We start from the raw sequence: 14,713 nt of genomic DNA, 5'->3' as shown, positions 1-14,713 counted from the left end.
GTTAGCTCTGATTTCTCTCCACAGATGCTGTCAGACCTGCTGAGCTTTTCCAGCAATTTTTTATTTTGACAGGTTTCTACTTGGGTTTAAGGGATTTGGAACCAAGAGTTGTAAATGGTGCATACTGGCCATTATTCACTTGAGGGGCTGAGTGGCCTTCTGCTGCTCATCGTTGTCAGGTTCTGTATTTATCAAACTGCTCCTTGACCACAACAGGGGTGATGGGGCCTGGGAACCCTGGGTAGAACACTGCCACTGATCCTCCTTCTCGAGCTAGTCTAAGGAGCTTTCTATGAAGATTGAGCCTCAGCAAAAAAAAAGGGCTGTGACAGCAAGATTTACTAAATATATGTAACTCCATACACATTATTCTGACATTAACATGAGCCGAGAAAGACTTGACATTCCGCCAACCACAGCTAACCCAAGCAACATTCTGTGGTTGCTCTTCATCAGAGTGAGTGAAGCGTAAGCTTAACACACTGGTTTACTCTTCTTGTGTCCTTGACCTTTATGTAATGCTCCCACTCTTTCTGTCTCCCTCAATGATGTCTCTCTCTCTCTGTTCTTTTTCGTTTCTAATGAAGAATGCCAGACAAGCCTTATGTTGCAATCTGCGCAGAAGAAGTTGAACGAGGCAACGCACAAACTGGACAAACTATCCCAGGAGCTGGACTCGATGTGGTCCACACAGAGCAGCCCCCTGGTTACTGACGTCGCTCAATCTGATAGCAAGGTATCAGTATAATAATAACAACTCTCTGAGCAGGAGGAGATGTTATATTACAAAAGCAGGCGCCCTGGAGGTTAGGCAAAGCCTCTCGTTCAAAGAGTCAGCACCTCCAAGACTGCGGCACTCCCTCAGCGCTGCACTGGGGGACTGGCATCACTGCCCGAGGGTGCAGTTTTAAATGCACAGCAAGCTGACTCTAAGGCGAGTGTGCTACCCGCGGAGTCATGGCTGACACCCAAGGGTGGGCGGAGAGGGGGCTGCATGCGATATTAAATTCTGTGCTACTGCTCAGTAAGGATCTGAGCCATCGAACAGCATCCGGGGGGAAATGTTTGGGTTTGGGGTCGAGGGTGGTGTTTGAAATTTTGCATCATTCCCTCTTCTTTTTCTCTCCTCCCCCCCCCCCCCCGCAATGTTTCAGACCTATCAGAAAGAGAGCTCGGTGACCGCTTCGACATCGTCCAACATGTATGGCCCAAGTTGGACCGAATCGCAGAGTAAACGTGACGAGCTGTTGCCAGTCATTAATGTGACTCAATCCTCCTCTCCGCAGCCATTACCAACCTACACACCACTGGTACCCCCCCAGCAGCCTCCCACACCCTACGCTTTCAATCCCATGTTCGATCAGTCACCCTCTCCCCGGGCAATGGTGCCAGGCTCGCCAATGCTCCATCAGCAGGAGCCCCGCGCTCCATTCGACCGAGCGCCCTCTCCCCGACCCGGGTTTAGCCCCATGACCCGGTTCGAGAATCCCGAGCCCTCCGCCCACCCTCTCGCGGGTGTTGCCCACGAGCCCCAGACTTTGCCCGGTGGGACCGTGGAATGCCCACTCCCCCAGCAGCCAGGCTTGTTCAGCCCGGTGCCGTCGGCCTACGCAGGACCCTTGGGCAACACCAGAGTCTCCCCCCATGAGAACGTTCCGCCGCTGCTGCTTTCTGCTGCCTCTCGGCATCCCCCCGACCGCTACGAGATGCTTTTGGAAGCTCAGGACGGAAGAGGTATGAGTGGCTTCGCACTCAATCCTGGAGCATTCACAGTCGGTACAGGTGAAGAACTTTGATACATCACTTTGGTCGGGATGAGGGGTCTGAATGGTGTAAAACGAGAGATTTGTTTGCTCCCCCTTTCCCCTCAGTCACTTGCTCTACGTTACGTAGCTCGGGAAGGTTACAAGTTCCATCCACGTTCAGAGCCGTGTTAGCTAATCTTCACTTGAGAGAACCAAATTATTTAAGAGTGAGGGGACAGCGGTGTTTGTGCGTGCACGGTTCATTCAGTGAAATAAGGATTATTCATTATGTAAGTATCCAATCTGTTTAACCAGAACAATACGGATATAATACACAACCAGCCTCTGATTGCCCAACTATAATTTGGCATTAGGGCCACTTGCTGTGTCGTTATATAGTGCGCTGTTTATTTGGGCAAGGGTTGTTTGCGATCTAGCTGAGTGGTGTTGGCATCCTCACTGTGCATATTTACAGAAGAATTTGATAAGGTGTCATGTGAAAGGTTACTGTGGAAACTGAAAGCTCACCGTGTAGAGGGTAATGTATTGGAATGGATAAAAGATGAACTGGGTGGCAGAAACCAATAGATGTAAGTGGGTCTGTTTCTGGCTGGCAAGGTATAGTGAGTGGTATGCCGCAGGGATTGCTGCTGGGTGTTTATGATGTAAGTCTCCAAAATTGAAGGGCATAGGGGAAAGTGTTGAGAGGGACCCAAGGGGCAACTTCTTCCACACAGAGAGTGGTGTGGGTATGGAACGGGCAACTGGAGGGGGGGGGGGGGGGGGGGGGGGGGGGTGCGGATGCAATTGTAACATTTGGCTGATGTTTAGACAGGTCCATGGATGGGAAAGGTTTAGAGAGATATGGGCCAAATGCAGCCAAATGGGAACAGTTCATGTCTGGCATGGACGGGTTGGGCTGAAGGACCTGTTTCCACACTCTTATGATTTGGCTGACACAATAGATGGAGTTGTGAAATTGGCTGGCAGCTCAAGGATAGCTAGGAAAGTAAGTTGTGAAGTGGCCATAAGGAGTCTAGGAGAAGCTATAGAGATAGTAGGAATTGCCGATGCTGGAGTCTGAGATAACAAGGTGTAGAGCTGGATGAACACAGCAGGCCAGGCAGCATCAGAGGAGCAGAAAAAAAATGAAGAAGGGTCCAGACCCGAAACGCCAGCTTTCTAGCTTTCCTGCTCCCCTGCTGCCTGGCCTAATGTGTTCATCCAGTTGTACACCTTGTTGTCTTATTACAGGAGAAGCTATAGATAGGTTGTGAATGTGGGAAATATAAAATTGTCTATTTTTGGCAGGAAGAACTTAAAAAAGTCATTTAAACAGTGCAGACCTCTAAGATGCAGAGGGATCTGGTTGTACTAGTGCATGAATTTCAAAGGTTAGTCTGCAGGTATAGCAAGTAATCAGAAAACCTAATAAAGTTAAATTGTATTGCAAGGGATATTGAATACGAAAGTGGGTAGGTTACACTTCAGTTAAACAGGACACTGGTATGGGTTCAGGTGAGACAGCAACTGGAGTGTTGTGTACAATATTCGTCACCTTTGTTGAAGGAAGGATGTACATGCTTTGGAGGCAGCTCTGAGAACGTCTACCAGGTGGATATCTGGAACAGGCACGTTGCTTAATAAGGAATAGTTGGAGAGGCTAAGCTTGGTTCTGCTGGAACTTAGAAGAATGAGGTGACTTAAATAAAATGTATAAAATCCTGAGGGGCTTGACCAGGTGGATGTGGAAAGGGTGGAACGAGGGGTCACTGTTTAAAAATCACGAGTTGCCCGTTTAAAACAGACATGAAATGATGCTCTTCTCTGAGGATCACAAGGGTCATCTCCTGAAAAGGAAATGTAAGTGGAGTCCTTGAATATTGTTAAAGCAGAGTTACGTAGATTCTTAAGCAAAAGGGTGAAAGGTTAATGGGTAGACGGGAATGCAGGTTAAGGGTTACAATCAGATCAGACATGATTGTATCAAATGGTAGAGCAGGCTTGAGGGGCTGAATGTCCTCCTTGCTCCTGATTTATATCTCCATATACTTCCAGGTATCGATTCTTGATGGTTGATGGGACAGAACTCTGGAGAAATGATGGATAAATGTTTTTTAAACTTGTTCATTTACCACAGGTGACTCTCTGAAGAAGAAGAAGCCTGGTGTGTGGGCTGAAGCTGATTTAGACATCGCATATGAGAAGAAACCTTCACAGACTCCTAGCTATGAAACCAGTAAGTCTCGTCTCTGGGCGGCAATACGTTGATTATCCTCAAACAGCTTAAAATCACTGATTAATACAGCGCAAGAGGCCATTCAGCCCATCGACACATTGAACTAGCCCTCCTCTGCTCTGCTCCCAAAACCGTGCACATTTCTCCTCTTCACTTGGTTATCCAATTCCCTTTTGAAGGTTACTTTCGGATCAGTATTGACTGCCCTTTCAGATAGCACATTCCAGATCATTACAGCTTGTTGTGATAAAGAAATGAAATCGTGCTCCTCGCCTACCTGGTTGCCTTATTTTCAATTTGTACCCGAGTGGTTCTAAGCTATCTGACCCCCTCCCCAACATCCATCCGTTCACTAAATCCCACCTCGTACCAACAAATCAGAATTGTCACGTAACTGAAGGACGCCGTTCAGCCCCTTGTATCGATGCTGGCTGCCTCAGCATTTTAACTTAGTGCCAAATTCCTGCCTTTTCCCTGTAACCCTGCACAATATTTTTATTTTAAGTCCAAAGCCCTTTTGATTACCTCATTTGAACCTGCCTCCACCTCTTTTGCAGGCAGCACATTCCAAACTCTAACTGATCGCTGCATGAGAGAGATTATCCCCTCTCCTGGAGTTTGCTCCTTTTGTGAAACACTTCTAAGTCTGTATCTTCCCACTCCACTCCTCCCAATTTTGAATTTTTCTCTCTGGGATCACATGGGATTAAAGGTGTTTTTAAAAAAAAGGGGGGCTTGCATTGGGGTTAGCACCGATTTTAGGGAGTTATACAACCAGGGTAGACAAGTGGGGCTCAGTTAATGAATCTGTAATATCGGGGCCCGGGTCTGAGGAGGTGAGCAGCCTTTTCCTTTTTCCATGGCTGTGATTTTTTTTTTAACCCCTAATGATATCCCTACCACTTCAGAGCCTGGGAAGGACACATGGAATTCCTTGGCCGGAGGGTCTTTGTCCCTCAGCTGCTGAGGGTAGGGTCTGAGGGCAGTAAGATCTATCGTTTAAAACCTAAAAGAACTGCAAGATGCTGGAAATTAGAAACAAAGACCGAAATTGCTGGGTAAGCTCAGCAGGTCAGGCAGTATCTGTGCAGAGAAATCGGAATTTACGGTTTGGGTCCGGTGACCCTTCCTCGGAACTGATGGCAGCTAGGAAAGTGTCAGTTTATATGCAGAAGATATTGGTGGTGGGGATGGATGAGTGGTTCGTTGTGGTAACAGGTAAATGATAGGTGGAGATGGAGCCCAAAGAGAGAGACTAGTTGGACAGACAAAGGATTGGATAACAAATAGCTCCTGATGGGCACTATTAGTAACTAACAATGGGTTGTGTGTGGTAGACCATGTGATATCAAGGCCTGGTGTGTTGGGTTAATGACATGAGAGAAGGGGCCTCGAGCCCTAAAATCGTTGAACTCGCTATTGATTCTGGAATGCTTCAGGGTTCCCAAGCGGAAATTTAGGTGTTGTTCTTCCAGCTTGCGCTGAGCTTCGCTGGAGCACTGCAGCAAGCCTGAGACAGGGATACTGACTGGGGTACAAGATCTAAAACCTAATGGGTGTTTGTCTCTTGATGTCACTGCAGAGCGTGAGCAGAACTGGAACACAGTGAAGCACGGAGGGAGCTGGAGGCAAACGGACCTCGATTTGGCAGTTCTCCCAAACAAGGTGAGCCCCTGTGGGTATCGGACACGACTGGTCACCTGCAGAAGGATAACGATTTTGGCCCCTTCAAACCTATCTCGCAGTTCAGTTACATTTTGGGGGAAGGGATTCTCATTGTTTGCAGGAAATGTACACTTCATATAAACCTGATGAACAGTGAAAGAAAAACCGAGGATTTATTTTCCACCTAAGAATTAACGGATGAAGTTTCAGTGATACGTTGAAATAACGACCAGCAGGAAAGCACAGAATAAGTGATGAGAATTGTTTCGTAACATAACAGGGATGAACACCATACATTTCTTTCAGTTTGTTCGTGGGATTTGCATCTTAGGTCATAGATCATAAAATCCCTACAGAGCGGAAATAGGCCCTTCGGCCCAACAAGTCTACACTGACCCTCAGAGCATCCCACCTAGACCCATCCCTAAAACTCACCTATCTACACATCCCTCAACACTATGGGTCAATTTAGCATGGCCAATCCACCCTAACCTGCACATCTTTGGACTGTGGGAGGAAACTGGAGCACCCAGAGGAAACCCACACAGACACTGCTGGCAAGTCCTTTTTTGTTGCCCCTTGAGAGTAACATTCTTGAACCTGTGCAGTCCTCGTGGCATAAGGACACCCACAGTGCCGCTTGGGAGGGAATTCCAGGATTTTGACCCAGCGACACTGAAGGAACGGCGATATAACCACGATGGTGGGCAGGGAGAAAGGTGATGGGTGTGCTTCACTGTTTAATTATCCCAGTGCTCAGTGTTGTTATCCAGGATTAAACACTCTTAACATACTTTTACCCAATGTACTTATCAAGGGGACCAGTGACCAGACAGATCCAAACCTAGGCCCAGTGCAATGAATTGGCTCCGTTCCCTCAAACCATCGGCTCCAATGGGATTGGAAGTAGAGTTGTACTTCAGTGAAAGAGGCCATTTAGCGCATTGATGGTAACGGTGAAACTATCGTTTATTGTAAATGGACATCTGGCTTACGAATGTGCTTCAGGTAAGGAATTCCATCCCTACTGCAAGGCCTATGTGAGACTCCAGAATAGGCCACTCTGTCCCTCAAACCTGCTGTACCCTGTTTGCGCTGGCCTATTTTTGAAGCAGTTATCTGATTTCATTTCTGCTTTCGTGGGAGTTACTGGGCAAATCTATCATTAACTGCCATTCCCGTAACTGCTCTGGAACTGAGTGGTTCGCTAGACCTTTCCAGAGGGAAGTTGAGAGTCCCCTGCTGTGGAGGAATAAGGGAGGATGGAGAAACAGGGAAAGGGGAGTTAACGCCACATTGGCTGGCAGGGTGGGGCAGAGTGGCCTATTCTGGAGTCTACATAGGCCTTGCAGCAGGGATGGAATTCCTTACCTGAAGCACATTCGTAAGCCGGATGTCCATTTACAATAATCAGTAGCTTCACTGTTACCATCACTGAGATTCACTGTCAATTCTAGATTGGCTTAATTAGTTTTATTGTCACGTCTATTCGAATGAGTGCAGTGAAAAGTTAATGAGTCAACACTTATGGCACCATCTTGGGCAGAAAGGTAGCTGTGTACAAATTCAGAGGGGAAAACAGTACTAGTCCAGTGACATTATCACTACCACCTCATTGTGATGTTCTGTCACCTTTTCAAGCAGCAGTTTCTAGGTGTTCAGCCTCCCCATTGAGACCAGAATTCCCTTGTCTCCTGCTGACCCTCCTGAATTCTCAGGAAACTCCTCCATTCCCAGTTCTGAAGAAGGGACCCTAAACGTTATGCTCTGCTTCCCCTCTCCACAGATGCTGCCAGACCTGCTGAGTTTTTCCAGCAAAATTTCTGTTCTCGTTCCTTCATTCCCATTGGCCACCTTTTCGATTATGGTCTTATGATCAGCAGTGAGGTTCCAATTGTCGAGCGCCCAATTTGATTGAGCCCTGGGGGCGGACGCGAGGCGATAGGTTTCAGTTTCAGGAAGGGATTTGCATTTTTATAGCACCTTGGGATGCCCCGAAGCGCGCTTTTTTTTATTTGTTATGGCCAATGAATAAACGGCATTTGCAAAGTGGTCACTATGGCGATGAGGGAAGTGGTCAATTTGATCGTTGTAAGCCCCCCATATACAGGGGTGCAGTGTACTTGTGGCAAAGCAGGGAATTTTTTGCTGTAGTAAGAGACTTTTTCCTCGGGTGGAGGTAGCTTTTACGAGGGGGACACAGTTTTAAAGTGAGTGGAGGTAGATATAGGGGAGACCTCAGAGTGGTAGGGGCGTGGAATGCATTGCCGGAGAGGGTAGTGGAGTCGGCCTCATTAGGGGCATTTAAGCGGCTATTAGATAGGCATATGGATGATAGTATAAGGTAGGGGTGGAGGTTAGATAGACCTTGGGGATTAGGGCAAAAGTTCGGCACAACATCCTGGGCCAAAGGTCCTGTACTGTGCTGTACAGTTCTGTGTTCTATGTAAAGGGCTAAAAACAAATTGGAGGATAAGGAAATGCTCTCATACGGAGACTGGAGAGGGTGTGTGATGGATGAGGAGGAAGTAGGTTAACTTTGCCTCTGTCTCTCTTACCATCCCAGGCTTCAGCAAGACCGAGCAAGGCATTCAATTCAATTCAGATATACGGCACCCTACCCAAGGGAACTGTCCCACCCCAATGGAGACGCGAGACTGCCCACCAGCAGAGGAAGACCCCCCTGCCCAGCTCTCCCCAGCACAGCCTCTGGCCCAACTTGCCATCCCCGATCGTGTCCCGGACCAGCGTCCCACTGTCAGGCTCCCGGCCCTCGTCCATCAAGGAGCGCAGGAACGTCCTGCCCCTCTCGGTGCTGATCAGACCAACCATCGTCAACCGGGGCCAGGGAAGGATCGCCGCTGGGGCTAGGCTCCCTCAGGACCACTTTGCTGCCTCTCCGATGATGCGATACCCACTATTCCAGCCGATAACGGAAGGTGAGTCCAAGCCTGTGACTGTGTATCTCCGTCCGCATGTCACTGAACAAAACCTGGGTGGGGAGGTGGGTGTGTGCTGTTGAACAGGGAGAGGAAAGTTGGAGAGAGGAACATCATTTTCTTTCTAGCATCCTTTACAGTCTCAGGAGCACCCCAGACCACTTCAGTGCCTTTTGACACCTAAAACCCTTTGGTGCATAATTCTTTGAACCTTGTATCACAAGCAGACAGGACGGTAAAGAAGGAGTTTAGCACGCTTGCCTTCATTGCTGAGTCCTTTCAGTGTAGGAGTTGGGACATCATGTTGAGGTTGTACAGGACTTTAGTGAGGTCTCTTCTGGAGTACTGTGTCCAATTCTGGTCACCCTGTTGTAGGCAGGATATTATTAAGCTGGAGAGAGTTTAGAAGAGTTTTACCAGGATGTTGTCAGGAATGGCTGGGACGTTTTCATCGAAGCGTAGGAGGTTGAGAGGGTGACTTTATAGAGGTTCATAAAATCACGAGGGTTATAGATACAGTGAACGGCAGGTGTCTTTTCCCTAGGGTAGGGGATTTCAAGACCTGGGGCATTTTTGAGGAGAGAGATTTTAAAAAAAAAAAAAGACACGAGGGGCACTTTTTTTAAACACAAAGACAGACATCGTGTGTGGAATGAACTTCAAGGGGAAGTGGTGGATGTGGGTACAATTACAACATTTAAAAGACATTTGGATAAGAAACGGTTGGAGGGACATGGGCAGAGGGCAGGCAGGTGGGACTAGTTTATTTTGGGATTATGTTCGGCATGGACTGGTTGGACCGAAAGGTCTGTTTCAGACCTGTATTACTTTTTGACCTGTTGTAATGTGGGAAGCGCTGCAGCCAATTATGCGCACAGCAAGATCCCGCTGACAGCATTGTGGTAAATGATTGGATGACCTGTATTATTTTTTTCCTTTGCGTCAAGCTGGTTTGAGGACCCCTCGGACGACGCAACACCCCCTCGGCCCTGAATCTCAGGCAGTTCGTTGCTCCCTCAGCCCTGGCACTGAGCTGAAGTGACTCAAACCCACAGCCTTGTACTGTGGCAGTTGAGTATCCTTCATACCTAGCCACAATTCTGCAGCACGTTTCATGTCTTCACAGTGCCTCCAAATGGCTTCAGATCCACTGAAATAAGATTGAAGTGTAGCCTCTGAGCCTGCGTGTGAGAAAACAGAACCATTGTGTGCACAGAATGAGCCCAATGTTTACGAGCTGTATCACCAGTTAGTCTGTGTTTGAGGTTAGTTGGGAGGTTGGAATGTTGGCTGGCATTCTGAGTGAATGCCCTGCTTCACCTGTGAACTCCTTAGAGACAAAATACAAGCAAAATGCTGCAGATGCTGGCAATTTGAAATAAAGTCAGAGTGTGGGAGAAACTCAGCAGGTCTGTGCAGAGAGAAAACATTAACTGTTTCAGCATGACTCCTCTTCGCAGCTATGTGCACGAGTGTGCTGTGTTCATAGAGTAGGATCATGGAATCCCTACAGTGCAAAGAGAGGCCATTCAGCCCATTAAGTCTGAACGACCTGCCAAAGAACATCCCATGCCCCTACCCTATCCCCTGTAACTCTGCATTTCCCATGGCTAACCCACCAAGCCTGCACATCCCTGGGCACTATGGGTAATTTAGCATGGCCAATCCACCCTAACCTGCACATCCCTGGGCACTATGGGTAATTTAGCATGGCCAATCCACCCTAACCTGCACATCTTTGGACTGTGGGAGGAAACCGGAGCACCCGGAGGAAGCCCACGCAGACACGGGGAGAATGTGCAAACTCCGCACAGACAGTCACCCGAGGGTGGGATCGAACCTGGGTCCCTGGTGCTGTGAGGCAGCAATGCTAACCACTGAGCCACCATAGGCAGGTGTGGGTGAGGGAGGAAAGTGGGGGAATGTCCTGAGGAGAGGAGATGGGGATCTGTCAGTGTTATGTTTTGACTCTTACTGGTTAATTGTTTCTGTGTGTGTTCTGTCTCCCTCCGCTCTCTGTCACAGCTGGCAGGAAGATGCCTGATTTCTCAGCTCTGCCCTCCGACGCCCGGCACACCCCCCTTCCTCTGCCAGAGATAGGCGAGGTAGAGACAGAGATTGCCAACATCCTGCAGCCTGGAGACTCCCCCGATCCAGAGAGCATTCCCCGGCCCCTGTCACCCACCCGCCTACAGCCAGTCTCCCTGCCGGACTCCGAGGCTATCCAGGACATGGAGGAGCTGATGCGAATCCGAGCCGCCATTCCGCGCCCCCTGAAGAGACGGACGTCCATCGAGCAACCTGTGCAGTGGCTGGTCCCCATGCAGAAACAAGCCCACCTTTACCAGCAGCTCACCAAACTCTTCACCCGCAGCGGAGCTGGCCAGAGAAAACAGCAGGATCCTGCTGAGGGCAGTGCCTTGCCCAGCTCACCACAGACCTCGCCTGCTTCGGAGTCTAACGTTGCCCCAGGTCTTCCCACCCTGATACTGGAATTTCCAACGTCACCGTCCACATCGCTTGTGAGTTCAGCTGCTGTCTCCATGCTCCTCCCTCCTCAGTCTGTCTTGCTCTCTCTCTCTCGCTTGCGCTCTCCCATCTCCCTTTGTCCCGCTGATTGTAGCACAGTTTCAAACAAAGTGGGTTTACCCAGCCCAGTCCGATTTCAGCTGGGTGCACTCCTGATTCATGGCCAAGATGGCAGACTGGAAGGCTGTAGGGTTGGGGGTGTGTCTCAATGGGCTGAATTGCCTACTTCTTTTGTTCTTTATGATCTTAACTGTCACCCTGCTGTAGCAGGATGTGATGAAGGCACATTGCCAGGGCAGAGAACTTTATTCTGTATCTAACCCCGCACTGTTGCTGCCCTAGGAGTGTTTGATGGGGACAGTGTAGAGGGAGCTTCACTCTGTATCTAACCCCGTGCTGTCCCTGCCCTAGGAATGTTTGATGGGGACAGTGTAGAGGGAGCTTCACTCTGTATCTAACCCCGTGCTGTTGCTGCCCTAGAGGAGTGTTTGATGAGGACAGTGTACAGAGAGCTTTACTTTCTGTTTATTTCCAGTTTAAAAGAGTAGAGGGATCTTTAGTCTGTGTCCTATCCCAGGCTGTACCTGTCCTGAGTTTTTTGACGGAAAATGCAGTCAGACCTATGAAGGATTCCAGTCTCTATTCTGATCTTTAACAATCTGGCCTGTCTCTCCCCCTGGGACTATGAAAGGGTGGCTAAAACAGGGTAACGGGAACATGGTGAAACTTAAGATAACAAGGTGCAGAGCTGGATGAACACAGTAGGCCAAGCAGCATCAGAGGAGCAGAAAAGCTGACGTTTCGGGCCTAGACCCCCCTCCAGAAACTTGTGCTGGTTTGATTTTACCCTGTGTGTGGGACACACGGACAGCGAGGAGAGGCTGTGCTAATCTGGTTTTTCTCCCCCTGGGCCTTTTCTAGGTGAAGCGTTCAATCCTGAAGCAAGGAGACAGCTCTGGGCCAAGCAAAACCACGAGGGCACGGCTGAATCCTTTAGTGGTGTTGCTGGACGCTGCGTTACTCGGGGAGCTGGAGGTGGTGAAGCGAGTGGTGTATGAGGTGAATTAACATAACGCTGTTCCTCCACCTTAGATTTCTGACCGAGCCCTTGTCCCTCCCTCACGCTCCCTTGGGGGTACTTATTATCAGTACCCATGGAACCAGGACCGTACCTGTTGATCAAATTTTCCAGATAAATCAAGAGGTCCACATAATTAATGTAAAAACACACTCAGTAATAGAATGTAATGCAGGGGATATACACATCACTGTTACACTTTATTTACAGCATAACTCACGTAATTAATGATGCAACTTGGCCTGAAATAAAGTTTACCTGCACCTGCAACTGACTACACAGATATCGCAGTAGATTTTAGATTTTATTGTCCACATGTACTCAAGTGAAAAATGTATGATGTTACCACACATGGTACCATCTTAGGTACCAACGTACAAAAAACTTGTGTACAAATTAGTAAGAGAGAGTTAAAAAGTTAAGCATTACTTCATAGAATAGTAGAAAAATTAAAGAAATAGGGTATAGTTAATATTAAAATCTTTTGTAGCAATACAGTAAAATTTGCAGTATTTCAGGTATATAATATTTGCTGGTTTATAAGATGCTGGTTAAAGCAATGTTTGCAGTATTTTGTTTCTCAGAGGATGGCAGCATTTAAGTCTTTGATAGCGCATTACTGACCCCTTCTGGTGCTTGGACAGACTGCAGCCTTTGAAGGAGTTTTCCCGAGGGCCCCGAGTTGACCCAGATCCAGTTTTTTCAGAACTGGCTCCTCCTGCAGAAACCTAAATAAACCTGCAGTGGTGAGAGGTTAGGCCAGTTTCAGAATACTGCGTTCAGTTCTGGTCTCCCTATTATCGGAAGGATGTTTTGAAACTTGAGAGGGTTCAGAAAAGATTTACAAGGATGTTGCCGGGGTTGGAAGGCTTGAGCTACAGGGAGAGGCTGAATACACTGGGGCTATTTTCCCTGGAGCATTGGAAGCTGAGGGGTGACCTTAATAAAATCATGAGGGGCATGGATAGGGTGAACAGCCAAGGTCTTTTCCCCAGGGTGGGGGAGACCAAAACTAGAGGGGCATAGGTTTAAGGTAGGAGGGGAAAGATTTAAAAGGGACCTTGAGGGGCAACTTTCTCACACAGAGGGTGGTGCATGTGTGGAATGAGCTGCCAGAGGAAGTGGTGGAGGCTGGTACAATTACAACATTTAAAAGGCATCTGGATGGGTATATGAATAGGAAGGGTTTAGAAGGGTATGGGCCAAATGCTGGCAAATGGGACTAGATTAATTTAGGATATCTGGTTGGCATGGACGAGTTGGACCGAAGGGTCTGTCTCCGTGCTGTATGACTGACTGTTGAAGTCCGAGGGTGTGTTGTTGGGTAGGGTGTGGGCTGAGAGTGCTGTTGGTCAGAGGGTGAATCAGGAAGCTGGTCTCGTGTCCCCAGCCCACCACTCACGGAAACCTGATGCACCACTCTGTTCTCTTTCAGATGGACGACCCGAGTCAATCCAACGACGAGGGCATCACAGGGCTCCACAACGCCGTGTGCGGTGGGCATTACGACATCGTAGAGTTCCTCGTCAACTTTGGAGTCAACATCAACGCAGCCGATGGCTATGGATGGTTAGTTTCAGTACCGCTCCCCCCATACACAAATAAAAGAGAAAATAGGCTTCTGTGCCCATTCAACTACAGTCCGTGTTTGGGTTGGCTGGTGAATTAATTCTCTGGTGTAGACATGCATTTATGTAGCGCCGTCAGTGCAGTAAAACACCAGGAAGCACCTGACAGGAGTGTTGCTGATTTTAAGATGGAGCTGTGTTAGGGGACTTTGGCATCGCTGCCCAGCTGTTCAGAGAAAGGGAGATTTTTTTTTTTAAACTGTGAAAGAGGAAAGGGGAGGAGAGGTTTAGGGAGGGAATTCCAGAGCTCGGGGTCCAGAGAGCGGAAGGCACGGCTCAACATGGTAGAGGGTTAAAAATTAGTGACGTGCAAGTGGTCACAGCCAGAGCCGCACAGAGCGTTCCTGAGATTGGGCCTTAGTTTGTGGCAGGTTAGTTGCTGTCTTCCAGGGTTTACTTGGTCTTGTGATGTATAGGCCAGGGAGCAGGTCAGTTTTCCTGTTCCTTCTCCAAATCGAACATGCGTGTGTGGGGATGTTGCCTAGATGTGATGCCTCCCACAGTCTCATAGCTAGCCAAAGCGCACTCTAGCAGTGTGCTTCAGCAGCAGTTGGTGCCTTCAGAAAGGGAGGGGAGTAAGGGGTCCCTGATTGGTTAAGGGAGGGTTAAGAACGTCGATGTATTGATGGTTACCTGACGGGTCGTTCTCTTTGCTTAGGACCCCCCTGCACTGTGCAGCGTCCTGTAATGACTTAGCAATCTGCACTTTCCTGGTGAAGAAAGGGGCAGCGATCTTCTCAACAACTCTGAGTGACGGAGACACGGCTGCAGAGAAATGTGACCGTTACTTGGATGGTTATGAGGAATGTGCTCGATTTCTGTTCAGTAAGTATAGGCCCACACCTTAAGCCATTTTGTACCTGCCTCTTCCCAGCGTTCCCCCCCCCCCC

At 48.5% G+C, this 14,713-nt stretch overlaps 1 protein-coding gene across 1 annotated transcript in view; it reads left to right on the top strand.

Moving 5' to 3' along the window:
• Positions 1–14,713, top strand: part of ppp1r13l (protein phosphatase 1, regulatory subunit 13 like) — a 30,585-nt gene that overhangs the window by 10,411 nt on the left and 5,461 nt on the right. The window contains exons 3-11 of the mRNA XM_048618207.1: positions 588–736; positions 1,155–1,782; positions 3,886–3,984; positions 5,567–5,649; positions 8,216–8,588; positions 10,614–11,110; positions 12,039–12,176; positions 13,631–13,764; positions 14,482–14,648. Of these exons, the coding sequence (XP_048474164.1) occupies positions 588–736; positions 1,155–1,782; positions 3,886–3,984; positions 5,567–5,649; positions 8,216–8,588; positions 10,614–11,110; positions 12,039–12,176; positions 13,631–13,764; positions 14,482–14,648 (2,268 nt within the window). The remainder of the gene's footprint in view (positions 1–587; positions 737–1,154; positions 1,783–3,885; positions 3,985–5,566; positions 5,650–8,215; positions 8,589–10,613; positions 11,111–12,038; positions 12,177–13,630; positions 13,765–14,481; positions 14,649–14,713) is intronic.

Source organism: Rhincodon typus, chromosome 39 (genome assembly GCF_021869965.1).
Source record: "Rhincodon typus isolate 14 chromosome 39, sRhiTyp1.1, whole genome shotgun sequence".
NCBI classification, from domain to species: domain Eukaryota; kingdom Metazoa; phylum Chordata; class Chondrichthyes; order Orectolobiformes; family Rhincodontidae; genus Rhincodon; species Rhincodon typus.
Note: the sequence above shows the minus strand (reverse complement) of the source record. Positions and strands in the feature narration are given on the sequence as shown.